Here is a 15,824-nt window from a genome sequence, read left to right as displayed (position 1 = left end):
AGCATTTCATTTTTAAACGGTCTTCTGTCTAAGGATTTCAGATTGAACAAATGGAGCAACATGATTAAACTGTTTCTTACACCTAATTTTAAATCTGAAATACCAACTTACCATATCTTACAGGATTAAAGCTCTGTGAAAAGAACAATATCTTCATGATTGCGATTAGACTGCATCTTTTGTTGTTGCTTTAACTCAGGTTAAGTTCTACATTAATTACATGACTTATTTTTTTAAAATAAGTCATGTAATTAATGTAGAACTTAACCTGCTCATACATATCATACAACAGTAATAGTAATATATGCAAAATTGAGCTGGAGCTGTGCATTTCTCTTGTCTTAATTGCATCTTTATTATTTTTCCTCACTTCTCTCTTTGTAGCAACAGCTGGGATGAACATGTCTTTGAACTGGTCTTGCCAAAAGCCTGTATGGTTGGACATGTAGACTTCAAATTTGTTTTGAATTCAAACATCACAAACATTCCACAGATTCAAGTGACTTTGCTGAAAAATAAAGCTCCAGGCTTAGGAAAAGTCAGTGGTAAGCTGAGAGTGGGTGAAATTATGTGCTTAAGGTTTAAATAGATTTTTTTTCATGTAGTGAGTGAATTGAATGCAATTAACGTGTCAAGATTTTGGTGACAAATTGGTCACTGGGTATTACTCTCCGTTGGGATATTTAACATAGAAATACTGCCCAGCAAGCAATATTTGTTCAGAGTTTTTGAAGGATACTTTAGTGGAAGAAAACTTCAAGCATCTCAAAGATTACTAGCTGCCTCCACAGTGGCAAGACATTTCCAGGTGTATGAATATATCTGTTTTTGTCATGCTTTGAGAGTGGGGGAAATACTGATTTGGTTTTCAACTATAAATGATAGTCTATATTTTGTAATCTATTCCTTATTTTACAAGGGTCAATTCTAGTCATTTAAAAAACAAACAAAAGAAAACTGAGTTTTCATAGCTTGTATCTGTTTTTTTAATGTCACTAGCCAAAATTCTATTGCCAACTTAACATAGTGAAATTTTTGGTGGCAGGTTGCTTAATGTTACAGTGTGAATGTTGGCACTATTTGCTGTACACTGAGTTGTATGATTTGGTATGCAACAGAGTAGCTAAAATCCAGTTGCTTAGTTTAGGAAGTTGTAACTGAGGAAGGCCTATTGAATCAGTGGAATTTATGGAGAAGTTGGCTCATTGAATCCACTTGGATTCAGTAGACCCACTCTACTGGTAGTTGCTTGCTTCATTAAGCAACAGGATTTCAGCCATAGTGTCTATATTGATTTTGTGACTTGCACAATGGGTTGCACCGAAAGTTATACCATTTATGCCGACATTAGGCCTTTATCTATTATGTGCAAGGATACTGAGGAATATAGATACCTACCTGGTATTTCCCCATCACCATAATTGTAACAGGCAGCAGGGATATATGACTGTGCTCGACTTGCCTAGTACTGGAAGGTACTAAATCCTTTAAAGAAATCTACCGTATTAGCCGGTGTATAAGGCGACTGGGCGTATAAGATGACCCACCAACATTTCCATTCAAAACGTAGTTTGTTATATATTTGCTGTATAAGACTACCCCCTCTTCTGCATGTGTGATTCTGCTTTGGCTGCATCATGGGGAGAGTTCCTTTTGCCGCTTTTGGTTCCTTTCGCTGGGAGAGAGCCAGGGTTTGCTGGAAAAAGGACAGCATCAGCGCCGAACAGCTGACTGTCGGGAACCAACAGAGAGGCAGCAGCCATTTTGGAGAGGCAGCAGCCATGTGGTTGCATCTCAAAATGGCTGCCACCTCTCTGCTGGTTCCCGACAGCTAGCTGTTCGGCACTAAAGTCAGGCTGTTCCCAGGCTACCAAGGAGGAGCGGGCTCGGTCTACTCGTAAGTGACTTCGCTGGGAGAGAGGGAGGGTTTGCTGGAAGTGCACCTGGCGTATAAGACGACCCCCCCCCACTTGGAGGCATGTTTTTCAGGGCCAAAAAGTCATCTTGTATGCCGGCAAATATGGTATGTATGCAGTGGACAATTTAGTACAACTTGGCTAAGGATAACCTGGTGTATGTGTTGGAAAAAGAGAGAGAGAATACACAGCAACTGGAGACATCTTTTGTTAAGAAGAATACGTAAAAGTTCACCTTGACATTTAGTCCAGTCGTGTCTGACTCTAGGGCGCAGTGCTCATCCCCATCTCCAAGCCGTAGAGCCAGTGTTTGTCCAAAGACAGTTTCCGTGGTCACGTGGCCAGCGCAACTAGACACGGAACATCGTTGCCTTCCAACCATGGTGGTACCTATTTATCTACTCGCATTTACATGCTTTCAAACTGCTAGGCTGGCAGGATATAGTAAGAAGAATAGTAAGTGGCTATAATCCTGTTAGTAAAGCACCATGTGTCCAAGGCTGATGATATAGATACATGTTTTTGATTTAAAATAAAATTGCAAAAAAGTAGAAACAACTTATGAGATGTTGAAGAAATTTTAAAATCAATTTGTAATTGTCTCACACTTATCCTCAATGTGCTTGATTCCTCAGAAGCGGCTGTAGATAGACAGATAAGTTTTCCTCTGTCACCAGCTCATAATGTTGAAATGGAAAGGAATGGAAAACCAGGACTGGATGATTTGAATGAAGATATGCAGAATGTAGACATAGAGGATTCACAGTGTGAGTTAAATTGAAGTATAGGATACTTTGAAAGTGAATTTTGCAGTTTTGGTCATTGGTATCTGGATGTTTTAGAGGCAGTTCTGATGAATTGGAATTTGTTAAATGGTTGATATATTTCTAATTATAAAATTAGATTTTTTCCTTTATTTCCTTTGTATGCCAGTAACCAACTTTCAGAGTTTAATATCTTGTTTGCAAAACTGCAGGATAGATATCTGGCTGCAGAGCTAGAGGTTTGGAGTTCAATTCCTCACTGTGCCTCCTTGGCAGGATTGGATTTGATGATCCATATGGTCCTTTCCACTTCTGCAGTTCTGATGATGACAGTGATGATGATGATTAAAACCTGTCATACGTAAATTGGAGAAAACCAAAAAGACTTGTTGCTCCATACAAAATTACAAGTCTTACTTTGCTTATGTTTTTATGGTCCATAGTCCAGTTCTTTAGATACAGACATGAGATTATTATTATTATTATTATTTTTTTGCTGCAGCGCATTAATAGAGTCTCTTAGTGTACCTTGCAGGAAAAAAACAGTGACCTGATTCATTTGGAATGGTAAAATGTTGTTCTTTTATGTAACAACATGATGTCATCAGCATGTTTGTTCGCCTTTTCTGTGCGAAAGGAAATTGGGTACACACATTGGAAAATTTCTACTTTTAGACTGATCACTGCTGCCCTGTTATACATCAAACTGGAGAAGTGTTATTTATCTTACCTATAGTTAGTTACTGAATATCAATTCATGATTTGATCCCTGCTTGTTTTTAACTCACTGCTCATAGAATAAATGAATGTTTCAAGGGGTTGGATATGATGGAGAACTGTTGTTAATGTAAAAAAGTAGAACTTTTTCTCTTCTCTTTCCTTCTGAGCCCTGCACATTCTATTTTTTTCATAAGAGGAAATTATGCCTTCCCATTGCATGTGTATACTGCACCAATAATTTGATATTACTGACTATCTGGAAGAAATTATACATTGTTTAGAACTTTGTGTTAAATAACCACGGCAGCTTATTTTTCTTCAACCTTTTTTTCAAAGGTCTTCGACTGTGTACCTTCTTAGAGGATCATAAAGAAGACATTCTATGTGGCCCTGTATGGTTGGCTACTGGGCTTGATCTATCAGGGCATGCTGGAATGTTGACTCTAACAAGTCCAAAGCTTGTTAAAGGTAAACTGTTTTGTTTGAATCTTTTTGGAATGAAATACAGACTAGGAACTAATAGTCTTTTTAAGGAAAGTAAAAGATATGAATCTGACTTTTCCAGTCGACATATTAAATCCAAACTAAAGTGTTTGTTTTTAAAAATTGTAGCAAGGAAGTGAGTTGTCAATTCCAGTTGGGAGGCTAGATTTTCCATAAATCTTTTTAAGATGGTGTGTTATGCCTGTGCTTGTTTCTTCTATTATAGGTATGGCAGGTGGCAAGTACCGCTCATTTTTAATTCATGTCAAAGCAGTAAATGAACGAGGAACAGAGGAGATCTGCAATGGTGGAATCTGGCCTGTTGTAAGAATACCATCTCTAAAGCCTCAGAATAGCAAGGGCCATTCACTTGCTTCACTTTTGGCAAAAGTTGCAGCAGGCAAGGTATTTAAATAACATAACAAGAAAGCATGTTCAAAACCTGGTTGCCTACTCAGTTGCCGAAATTCCTTCAGTTGTAGCTGAAGTGTCCACTGTGCAATTGTGAAGTTACAGTTGCAATTGTGAAGCTAATTCAAGGAACTAAAAGTAAAAAAATTGTTGATGAGTGACATCATGCATGGTGTACAGCAAGTTGTATAGTTGGGTTTTTTGCTCTTTCCCATCTCACATGGTTTCAGTGAGAAGTTTATGTAAAACTGTAAACCAACAGGGCCCATCGTTCCCCATGTTACTGAACTACAGTCTATTTAACATGGCATGAACAATCAAGAATAAGCCACAGTGTGGGAAGAGGGGTTTAGAAATGGTCTCTTCTGATTTTGTGGGTTGTTGTCTTGACCTGACAATAATTAGTTTCATGCAAGCTATCTTTAACCATTCTTTCTGATGGTAGGCTGTGTAAATTAACAGACTAAAATTACTGACAGCTCTAGATCTGAACAGTACAGCACACTGCCTAATCCAAGCAAAAACCTCTGAACCCATCTTCCTTTCCACAGAAGAGGAGGATGCTGAGTGTGTGCAAGTATAAGGCTTACTGTAGCTAGTTCCTGTCTGTTGCTGTTCTAAATTTTGGTTCAGTGTGGTAGTTCCCAATCTTGAAGGCTTCTGGGAATTGCACTCCAAGAACAGCTGGGTTACCTAAGGTTGGGAACCACATCTCTAAGTCAAAACAGAAGGTTGTGACTTTGAAAAAGATAGATAAGAACCTGAATCTCAGCAAGCCTGAAGTTCAGCAGGAGACAAATAAAGCATGCATCTCAACAAACAGTAAACTGCTTCTTCAGCACATTTTCTTTTCACTAAGCCTTCATTAAACATCTTTTAGTTACCAAAAGAAACTATATGGACTTTACCCCCCGATAAATGCTTGGATTTTCAAAATGTTTTGTGTCTTATCTCCTAAGTTTTGTACCATCATGACTCACTAACAATGTGAACATTTTTAAAATGTTTCTGTGGGCCTAATAAAAGATTATTACTGCAGTCAGCATGAGATTGCTTTCACAAAAAGTTGCTTTGTGTTTTTATAAACTTTTTTCTCAGGACGTTATAGCTATATATGCCATTCTGAGCTCATTTGCTTTGTGTCAACTTTTTACTTAAACACAGAGTAACTACAATCATCCTTGTTTGGGGCAACTGAAAATATTTTATTTTAAGAATGCAAAGAATGACTTTCAAAATACATTGGTCTTTTTTTGTTTATTTGTGTGTGTGTTTTTATTTTTTTGGCAGGAAAAATCATGTAGTAAAACGGAAACCAGCAATTCGTCACGGAAATCTGATAACCTCAGAGGATGCGACTTGCTTCAAGAAGTATCAGTCACTATTAGAAGATTTAAAAAGACATCCATTGCAAAGGAAAGGTTAGTTAGATGTAACAGCAGCACTATAGTTCACAGATAAATTTAAATTAAGACAACAGAAAGCTAATGCATAAAATAAACTACTTCAGATCTCTTGTTCTTATGCTAGTCCAAATAATAACATAGTATGAAGAATATTGGAGAAGTTCCAACCCAGCTAAACTTAATGTAAACAGAAACCTTTCTTTAATACAATATTTTACTCCCAGTTCAGCCATACTTATTAGAATGGAGCAATTTAGACATTTCCAAAAAGTAATTTCTAACAGCTGCTGTATCTTCAGTGTGCTAAGCTGTCTTCATCTTGGTTACAGCCTACTTAGCTTATGGGAGATGAAGTGGTACCAGCTTAGACAGATAAATCAGTTCTATTGAGAGTATGCCTTCTTATCAGGGAGTGAAGCATAGCCAAGGTCAGCTTGGACTGCCTGGTACAGAGCACTTGCCAATTAGTTTCAGTTTTTTTTCTTGTATTCTAGAAGGTTTGGGTGAAATTGGAGCATGATAGGTTGTTGATTGTCATCATTTTTGCTCAAGGCAAAAGTACAAGAGTCAGTCAGTGCAAGACCAAAATGTCTATATCAGACTGAGCCTTTTGAAAGTCACTGGACTTTCTGATCCCAGGTATAGGTTGGCAACCACCAGTGTCTCAGGCTTCCAAGGTGTAGCTGGAGTTTGGCTGGATCCTTTTAGCTGTTCTGGTGATGTATTTCTCTCTGTCAGAAGCTATTTTGCTTTTTAAGCTTGAGGGTAATGTACAGTTTGGGGGCTTCATGAAGGTAGCTGATTAGAGTGAGGTTCTTCATGGCCTTGTGAATGCACACAGTTGGGTTGTTCTGCACTTGCTCAGGACCTCTCAGAAGTTTCTAGAGCTTAAAGACATGTGATTAGTGGGACATTCCCCCGTAGAGCGCATGCTTTGCCCACCAGAAATCCCCTGAGTTCCCTTTAGCTGCTGCTTAGGTTAGACCTATTTTGGAGAGAGCTGGAGCAATTGAGCTTTTACTGCAATTGGTAGTTGCTTCTTCTGTTATTTCAGTCATCTTTTTTGTTGGACATTTCCCCTCTAAATTGATTTGTTTTACTTTTGATTCAATTCAGCTTTTTTCCTCTGTCTGCCATTTTTGCCGATTCCCCCCTTCCCCCCATCTTCCCTCCAAATTTCCCCTTGTCTTTTATGCTCTCCCTGGGCCTTTCAAGTGGTGTGTACTTTGTAATAACAAGATCTCACTCACTGTCTCGGGGAACAGCACCAAACACACTCTTGTCCCGAGTGTAAAAGACTCACGAAGCCTGCACTTATGCTGCAACTTCAGAGATTGTGATCTTACCTTTGGGAGAAATCCCTCAATCTACCTTTGGTCGCTATGGACTCTGCACTGTCCCCAGATTGTCCACCTGATCACCCATAGCCTCCTAGACCCAAGAGAGTCCAATATGCTTTGCCGCATCCACCTCAATAGTCACCTTCTGTGTCTCCATCACCACCTCGATACTGTTCCTACTTGTTGCATTTGACATTGACTCACCAGATCCCGCTTGCTACCAAGCCGGCCCTCAAGTGCGCTATGTCATCATTGGAACAACAACAGTCAAAGTGTCACAAGCATTCTTCTAAACATCCTCCCTCTCAAAACATCTCTACACATTACGACCACCTATAAGGGTCCTCCTCCGCCTCCTCCTGATACGGAAAGGTACTCTACAACCCAAGTACCCCTGCTTCACAATAGCCTTCTTTGACACAATTCTCCACATCAAAATCTCAACATCAGTCTCCATGTTCTGAATTGTCCATATCGACCCATGATTCAGCCTCTCATATTTCACCAGAATCACCCTCCAGTTTACCCACTCCAGCATCTGATGTAGCGGAAAATCATGAGCCCTTACCTTCAGAAGATTTTACTTCATACTCTGAAGATGCTGGCCACAGAGACTGGCGAAACGTTAGGAAGAACAACCTTCAGAACACGGCCAAAGAGCCCGAAAAACCCACAACAACAGTTCAGGTGGTGTTTTGCCTGCCAACTCATATGCGAGAGAAATTGTTTGAACAATCTACCTAGCCAACGTTTGAGGCGAAGCTGGTGAACCTTTATTAGGGTCATGAAAACATAGGAAGAGCCTTGATGCTTTCCTAAACATTTTGGTTCTGTCAATGTAAAAAGCCAAGGAACGTCTAACATCAAGCATGTGGAGCGTACGCTTGAGAGGTGTAGTGGGAGATAAAAATAGGGTAGGCAACGTCATAGGCTGATTAAGACGAAAATCAGATACAACCTTAGGTAAGAATGAAACATCTGGGCATAGAGTGACCTTGTCCGGATGGAACTGCAAAAAAGGTGGATCTAATCTTAGAACTGCCACTTTGCTAGCACATTTAGCCAACATTATGGCTACTAAAAATGATATTTTCAAAGAAATCAGTACAGGTGCGGGAACAATATAGTTGGGACTTGATATTGTTCTTGGTGGCAAAAACATCAGCGGAAGGAGTCCCCCATCAATGGCAAAGAAGGGCGAAGACTGTCTGTGGTACTGGGGGCACTGGTATTGCAATGTTTGCTGGGTGTAATATGATCAAGCTGTTTTCTGAATTTTATGAAGGTTGTCCATTACTTCGTCTATTTTTTCGTTGAAAAGGCCAGCGCCATCGAATGGAAGGTCTTCAGTTCTCAATCTAGTGTCATCAGATATGCCAGGCGACCTAAGCCAGCCATGGCATCTAAGAGCAATAGATGTAGCCATCACCTTAGACACAGCATCAGCAGTGTGGCAGGAGGCAATTCTTTGCTGTTTGGCCAGTGCAGAAGCCTCAGCATGAATATTTAGGGCTCCAGTCTTGGAAGACTCAGGAGCCACTTGAATAGCAGGGAGGATCTTATTTCCCTAGTTGCCTATGGTAAGCTCCCACGGCGGCTTGACAGTTGGCGACTCTCAAGAAATGAAGTGAGGGAGTAAAGAATGTCTGCCTAGAATATCTAACCTTCTTCCCTCACGGTTGGTAGGTGCAACTGATGATTTGTTGCGAGCTCTGGATTGATTTGGATTCCACAATAACTGAATTTGGTGTAGGATGTTTAGATAAAAAGGCAGTGTCTGGACCATAAGTTTTATAATGATTTTCCACATGTCTTGAAATTTGTAATGATAAAGGGGGTTGTCCCATGATTCTTTAATCAAATCTAGCATAGCAGGTATGAAGGTAAGGCTAAGCGGAGGTGTCTTGATTAATATAATCAAAAACTAAGTCCTGTTTAGGAGGTGGTGGTTCCTCAATTTCTAATTGTAGGGACTTTGCCATCCTCATCACTAGCTGGGAGAGGACAGCACTCAGCGAAAAACCCACAACAACCATTAGATCCCGGCCGTGAAAGCCTTCGTAAATACACCACCTGAACCCTTGAAGGCTCACTCAACTAGGGCACTGTCTACCTCCACTGCTTTCCAACGAAGAATCAAAATCCCTCACATCTGCCATGCAGCTACAAGATCCAACCCATCAATGGTGAAGAAAGATGCTGCTTTCGGCAGAGCTGTCTTGACTTCCTTTCTACTGTGAAGTCCCACCATCCAGTAAGTGAGCTTCCAGTCACCCAATTGTGTGTATTCACAGAGACCATGAAGAAGAAAGAGAGGTTACTTACCTGTAACCATGGTTCTTCTAGTAATCCTCTGTGAATTCACACATCCCGCCCTGTGTCCCCTCTGTCTGTCACGTTGTCTTCTTATATAGCTCTTTTACAGCGGCAGAGTCTTTTAGGAACTGAGGGGATTTCTCGTGGGCAGAGCATGCGCTCCATGGGGGAACATCCCACTAATCATATGTCTTTAAGCTCTAGAAACTTCCGAGAGGTCCTGCACAGGTGCAGAACAACCCAATTGTGTGAATTCACAGAGGACCGCTAGAAGAACCATGGTTACAGGTAAGTAACCTCTCTTTTTTAATGTTCTTACTGAATTTCTCTGTGGAGAGGAGCTTCACAGTAAGGTTTTTATTGTCGGCAATAAAATAAAATTCACTTCTCATTATCTTTTTTTAGAGTTCAGCGATGTGCTATGTTACAGTTTTCAGAATTCCATGAAAGACTTCTTAACACCCTTTGCAAAAAGACAGATGATGGAGTTGTCACCGAACATGCTCAGAGTCTTGTATTAGATCTGTTATGTTGGCTGGCAGGAGTTCAGTCCAATGGACCGGGCAGGTGAAACGACTTTAATGTTATTTTTCATTAGAAAATGTTCTCAGTCTTAAAATTTATGCTGAAAACCTTTTTTGTGTTGTTTTGTTTTAGTTCAAAAGAAGCAAATGAGAGCCTGTTATCTAAAACAAAGATGTGTCTCTTCGATATAGTACGTGTTTGCTTTTTTGAAGCAGGACGGAGCATAGCTCACAAATGTGCACGGTTCTTAGCTCTTTGTATAAGGTTGGTAATGATACAACTTCGTTCGCATCTTTTCTGTGAATTAAACTGGTGGTTTTCTTTGATGTATACACTAGTTAATATGTAGGGAAACAGAATCATTTGTACAGATTGGCATTGTCTTATAGCATATTTCCTATGCCTGCCTTTTCTGACGTAGGTTTCACATTTGATAGAGGTGCACTTCCAAACAACTATATATGGCAGACCTGGGCAAAGTGTGGCCCGAGGGCCACATACAGCCCGCGAGCCGCTGCTGTCCAGCTTGCTGGACATCAAAACCATTCATAGCTTTTTGTCTAAAGTTGACCAGTTGCTTATCTTTAACATACCACAAAAAAAACTCTTTAGTATTTGTGAAGATTAACAATTTTAAAATAAAAACAATAATAACATCACTGTTTCATTTTATTTTAAAGTAAAGTTGGTTCAGCCCCCGAACACAGTTCCAAGTTTTCATATGGCCCCCTATAGAAATTAATTGCCCACCCCGATATATGGGACTGCACCCTTTGCTTGTTAAAAGCCTCTTGTCCATGAGGCACATGAACAGGTGGGCCATATGTGCTCCAAAGGACACTTCTCGGCCTTGGCTTTATCTCAGTTGTCCTTGGGCGAATTTTAAAAGGCTTTCAGAAGTGATCAGGTTTGGTTTCTGCAAGCATTCAAAGTAGGGGTGGAAAGGGTGAGAGATGAAGATGGCAGACTTGCCATCAGGCTTCAGTCTCATCTACCACCACTGGCTTTACCCTCATCTACCATCAGAATGTGGTTGATTGCCTCTGCCAGATCATCCATGAAGGAAAATAACCCTGACTAGGGGAGGGAGGAGGAATCTGCTAATGAGCTATATGTATTCTATGCAAAAAAAAATGTATCACATAAATTGTATTCTTTATTTTTGTAGCAATGGGAAGTTTGAAGCAAGTCAACAAGGATTTGGCTCAGCTCTTCTGAAGGCTTTGCTGGGCAATATATCTTACCTACCTGCAGCTGCAACTGGAGGCAAGCTTCATTCTTTATTCTTGGCATACTTTAACATTCCTTTGGATCTAAATTCATCCTATGTGCTTAGCTCCTGGTGCTTGTCTTTTCCTGTTTAATCTGTGGTGCTCTGTTGTAGCACTGGTTCTTTTTGCAGTTTTATCTTAATATTATTGTAGGTGCCATGAGTAATTTAAATCAAATTGTTCACTTTATTGATTGTAAATAACTTGTAAGACTCTCTGAAGTCTCAGCAAACACAAATATATACATGTTAAACAGGCTATATTTACTGCTTATTATAACTTGTTTTCAGCATTTCATTTACGTAAGATACCTTAGCAGCAGGTAGTCTAATGAAAACATATATTTGAAGTCTATTTTAATGATTACTTTTAAAAACCTTTTTCTCCTAGGGTCTGTGTATTGGTTTTTTGTATTGCTGAATTATGTAAAGGATGAAGATTTGGCTGGCTGCAGTACAGCTTGTGCATCCTTGCTAACTGCAGTATCTAGACAGTTACAGGATCGGTTAACACCCATGGAAGCTTTACTTCAAACAAGGTAACAGAAGAAATATATATGGACATATTTCTATTCGGCATAATAATAACATTTTTAGTTTAGATTTTTATAGCAGCTTGCTCCATCAGACCAGATTGAACATTGCATCAAAGAGTTTTGTGACCCCCCCCCGAGGGAAAAAAAAATCAGAAATACAGGGATTGCAGCAGGGTGGGGACCCAGAAAATCAGTTCATATAATCATTTGGATCTTAATGTGTAGTGTGTACATAATCTCTGCTTTATGATATATTGTGTGATTTGGAACTTACTTTATTATCCTACCCCCAGTGGTTTGTAAATGCTTGTCTTCCCCATTTATATGTCTTTTGTGCCTTGAGACCAGCCAAGGGGAACTCACATGGCCAAATGAGATTTGAATTTGGATCTATCCACTCCTAGTCCAACATTCCAACTATTTGTGTCGGATGTTTGTCATAGCATAACTTCAAAAACATAGTTTGGGTACGAAGAGCTGCTTTGTACCATTCATTTAGGGAAAAGAAGGAAGAATGTTTTGAACAGTGTGTTCTGATGACAAACTATTGGAAAAATCTCTTTTCCAGTACTTTTTCTGCCCTTTTCTTATTTCAAGCCCCTGTAAGAATGGAGCGTTTTCATTTCTGATCCATCTGTAATATAACCAGGTGATAAAAGGCACTTGCCTTCAGTTGGTGAGACATGCTCCTTGGAGCTTTGGATTTGGAGTTTACTGTGTGTTCCTGTGCATGTATGCTATTCCTTTTGACAGCTCCCCCTACTGTATGGCTGATCAGTGGCTCACTGCCCCTCCTCCATTTTGAAGTCAATGCAGTGACTCCGAATTGCTTGTTACTATTTGGGGCCAACCTGAGCCCCAAATGGAGAAGTTACATATAAGCATTCTGAGTGCCAGTAATTTTTTGTAGCTGGATTTAGTGAAGCTGAATCTTCACAGCTAGGTAGGAAAGGGCTGAAAAAGCATCTATAAATGTAGATTCATCTATAAATGTAGAAACATCTATAAATGTAGATTCACAGAAATTTGGTTTTAATTGTCAGAAAGGACAGGACGGACTAATTAGGAGGCTCATGCTCTGTGACATAGACTGAAAAATAGGGCTTCTGTGTTTTCATGGCTCTTCTTTCAGATCAATGACATGTCATTGCATTATGGAAACTCCCTCTAACAATTTCTTGTCTTTGTTCTGTTTGAAATAAATAAAAATTCATAATGTAGGTGTCCCACCATAAGCAGTTACCAAAGCAACTCTAGGAAATAACCTAATGTGATGGAAATAGCCTGCTTAATTTCTTCTTTCTTAACAGTATGAATTCTAAAGATTTAGTACCCACTCCTTAGTTGTAATGCTCTTTGGAAGCTCAACAAGATTTAGCTAACATTAAGTCCAAAAGAACATGACAATATGCAATGATTATCTTATGAATTAATTGCCATCAAAAGTTTCTGCCGTTAGCCCTGTTCAGGTCTTGCAAACTCAAGACTTCCTTTACTGAATCCTGAACTATACCATCAGTCGTTTTTGTCCACTTAAATTCTAAGTATATACTTTTTTGATATTAAGTTGTTTTTCTCTTTTAACAGGTATGGATTATATAGTTCACCTTTTGATCCAGTACTGTTTGATTTGGAAATGAGTGGCTCCTCTTGTAAAAATATATATAACAGCAGCATTGGTGTACAGTCAGATGAGATTGACTTATCTGATGTTCTCTCAGGTATGTCCCTATATCAGATGGTACCCCCTGATTTTTAATATATCTCTATAATATATTAAAATCATTATTGTACAATAGCTTTTTTGCAGTAATCTATTTACATAAACTTTCTTATGCAGTTCTGATGAATGTTGATAATTTGCTGTATTATTTATGAAGAATGTTCCATATGACTTAAGATTCAGATGTCTTTCCAATGATAGCCCATTTCTCTTGGCAGTTTCCCCCCCTCACAGTAGTGGATTGGTATCTAATGTTTACTGGGCAGAGTTCTATAAGCGGTGTGGTGATTTTCTAAGAAGTTCATTATGGCCCCCAGCGCTGTCTTGCATATTCTGGAGGGTTGAAAGACCCAGCCTGATTTCTAATTATGATGAAGTAAAAATGACGGTGTTTTCCTCCTTCCTCCCATTTAGGGAATGGAAAGATCAGTAGCTGTGCTGCAGCTGAAGGTAGTTTTACTTCCCTCACTGGTCTCCTGGAAGTTGAACCCCTGCACTTTACCTGTGTTTCAACTAGTGATGGAACCAGAATAGAAAGGGACGATGCAAGTACGTTTACTGGTATATACATTTTATTACTTCTTTCTAAACCAACCAAACTAGAGTGTTAGTCTCATAAAAACTTCTTGTTCAATGAAGTTCTAGCATGTAGTGAATGTTCTGAGCCTTAATTTCAGATTGCACAGTATAAAGCACTGGTCTCAGACTACACATTTGAGGGAAAAAATTGTATTTGATATTAGTAATACGATTTTCTCTGCTTGCTTTGCAAAATGAATTTTGTTTAAAGTAACATAAGATGGTGACTTTAATGATAAAAGGAAAATATTAAAAATATCTGGCTTTTTTATTTTTGAGTTTGCTTTCATCTTTAGTGTTTATTGTATTAGAATGCAGTCATTAGGAAAATGCTTTGTGCGCTGCTTTTCTACATACACTTTTTTTGTTTCTTTGTTTCATGCCAGTGAGTACCTTTGGGGTTACCCCAGCAGTTGGTGGCCTCTCATCTGGGACAGTTGGGGAAGCCTCGACAGCACTGAGTTCAGCGGCCCAGGTAGCTTTGCAGTCTCTCTCTCATGCAATGGCCTCAGCAGAGCAACAGCTCCAGGTGCTTCAAGAGAAACAGCAGCAGCTTTTGAAGCTTCAGCAACAGGTTGGAGGCCATCTCTTTCATGATGTCTCTAAACTTCAAAAGCTGAAAGAGTCATTATCATAATTTAAACAACAACAACACCCTGTCCTTAATAAGCAAAAAACCAAATCATTATTAGTGAGAGCGCCGTTAAACAGGATGCTTAGAATACACCAGATATTAAAAGCTTACATCCATGATGCACACAATTTAACAACAAGGTTATACATCATCTTTAGCCAAAAAGATCTTTCTAAAATGTGGGAACTTTGTATTTAAAATGTTGGATTTTAAATTATCATTAACTTATACTTAAATCTTTATCTTTAGTTATCAGCAGAGTATAGAAGCAAAGCATATTTAAGTAAGACTTGTTCTTTTGTGTGGTCTCTGTGATTCACATATATGATTCTCCTCTGCACACGTGTGCAGATGATTTGGGGAACATTCTAGAGCTTTAAGCCCCTCCTTTCAGTGAGTATACCAGCTCTACCCAATGGTCACTCCTCAGTTCTCTCTAACCACCATTCTCACAGCATTTTGCAGCTTTGTTTGCCACAGGCTTTTTCCTATTTTATTTACTTACCTGCTTATCTTCCCTTCGTTTGTTAAATCTGTTTTTCCTGTTCTTTGGGCCCTGAAAAAAAGGAAAAGAAAATTGATATTAATTGTCTTTTGTCATCATGTATGACTTCTAAGGCCCCATTTAAATACTGTGTATCTTATGGTGGCAAGATAGTGCTAACAGATAGACACAAGAACTGCCTTTACTATCTGGGTGAGGTTCGCCAGATCCAAAATTGTAAAATTTGTCAAAACTTTACAGAAGTTGCCCTTAAAAACAGTCAAGGCCGAAATTTCACCTCTGGATGCAGTCACTTCTGGCCATTGATAAAATATGCAAAGAACAGGACCTTGTTTGCAGATATTTATTTTCTACCAAAGATAGTTTCAAGTTTCTATATGAACCAACCGTATGTTCTTTCCAACTCCTGTGACTCTTTTGGAAAAGAGAATGGACAAGCGAGGCATTAAATGTGCCCTTGCGTTTTATGTTGGTAGAACATGTTGTCAGAAAGACTAATAAACATTTTATTTGTATCAGTGAAACAAAATGCGAACATGGGTTGTCACAGAGGCTGTCTAAAATGTGTGGTGAAAACAATTTCATTGTCATACAAACTAGCTAAATGCCCTTTACCTAATATTTTAAAGTGGCATTCAGATTGTGATATGACAACTTCTACAGTTTTTTAAAAAAGTGTCCAATAACAAGACATTT

At 39.1% G+C, this 15,824-nt stretch overlaps 1 protein-coding gene across 8 annotated transcripts in view; it reads left to right on the top strand.

Moving 5' to 3' along the window:
• BIRC6 (baculoviral IAP repeat containing 6) overlaps window positions 1-15,824 on the top strand; it is a 182,011-nt gene that overhangs the window by 32,201 nt on the left and 133,986 nt on the right. For 4 of the 8 annotated variants that reach the window (XM_078383071.1, XM_020802836.3, XM_020802833.3 and 1 more), the window contains exons 13-24: window positions 385-545; window positions 2,552-2,683; window positions 3,737-3,868; window positions 4,110-4,288; window positions 5,585-5,715; window positions 9,762-9,923; window positions 10,014-10,145; window positions 11,050-11,147; window positions 11,543-11,690; window positions 13,275-13,408; window positions 13,825-13,971; window positions 14,376-14,563. In XM_078383071.1, the coding sequence (XP_078239197.1) occupies window positions 385-545; window positions 2,552-2,683; window positions 3,737-3,868; window positions 4,110-4,288; window positions 5,585-5,715; window positions 9,762-9,923; window positions 10,014-10,145; window positions 11,050-11,147; window positions 11,543-11,690; window positions 13,275-13,408; window positions 13,825-13,971; window positions 14,376-14,563 (1,744 nt within the window). The remainder of the gene's footprint in view (window positions 1-384; window positions 546-2,551; window positions 2,684-3,736; window positions 3,869-4,109; window positions 4,289-5,584; window positions 5,716-9,761; window positions 9,924-10,013; window positions 10,146-11,049; window positions 11,148-11,542; window positions 11,691-13,274; window positions 13,409-13,824; window positions 13,972-14,375; window positions 14,564-15,824) is intronic. The other 4 variants (XM_020802834.3, XM_020802831.3, XM_072992371.2 and 1 more) reach the window with 3 other exon arrangements.

The sequence above is a fragment of the Pogona vitticeps genome, chromosome 1, assembly GCF_051106095.1.
Source record: "Pogona vitticeps strain Pit_001003342236 chromosome 1, PviZW2.1, whole genome shotgun sequence".
NCBI lineage: Eukaryota > Metazoa > Chordata > Lepidosauria > Squamata > Agamidae > Pogona > Pogona vitticeps.
Note: the sequence above shows the minus strand (reverse complement) of the source record. Positions and strands in the feature narration are given on the sequence as shown.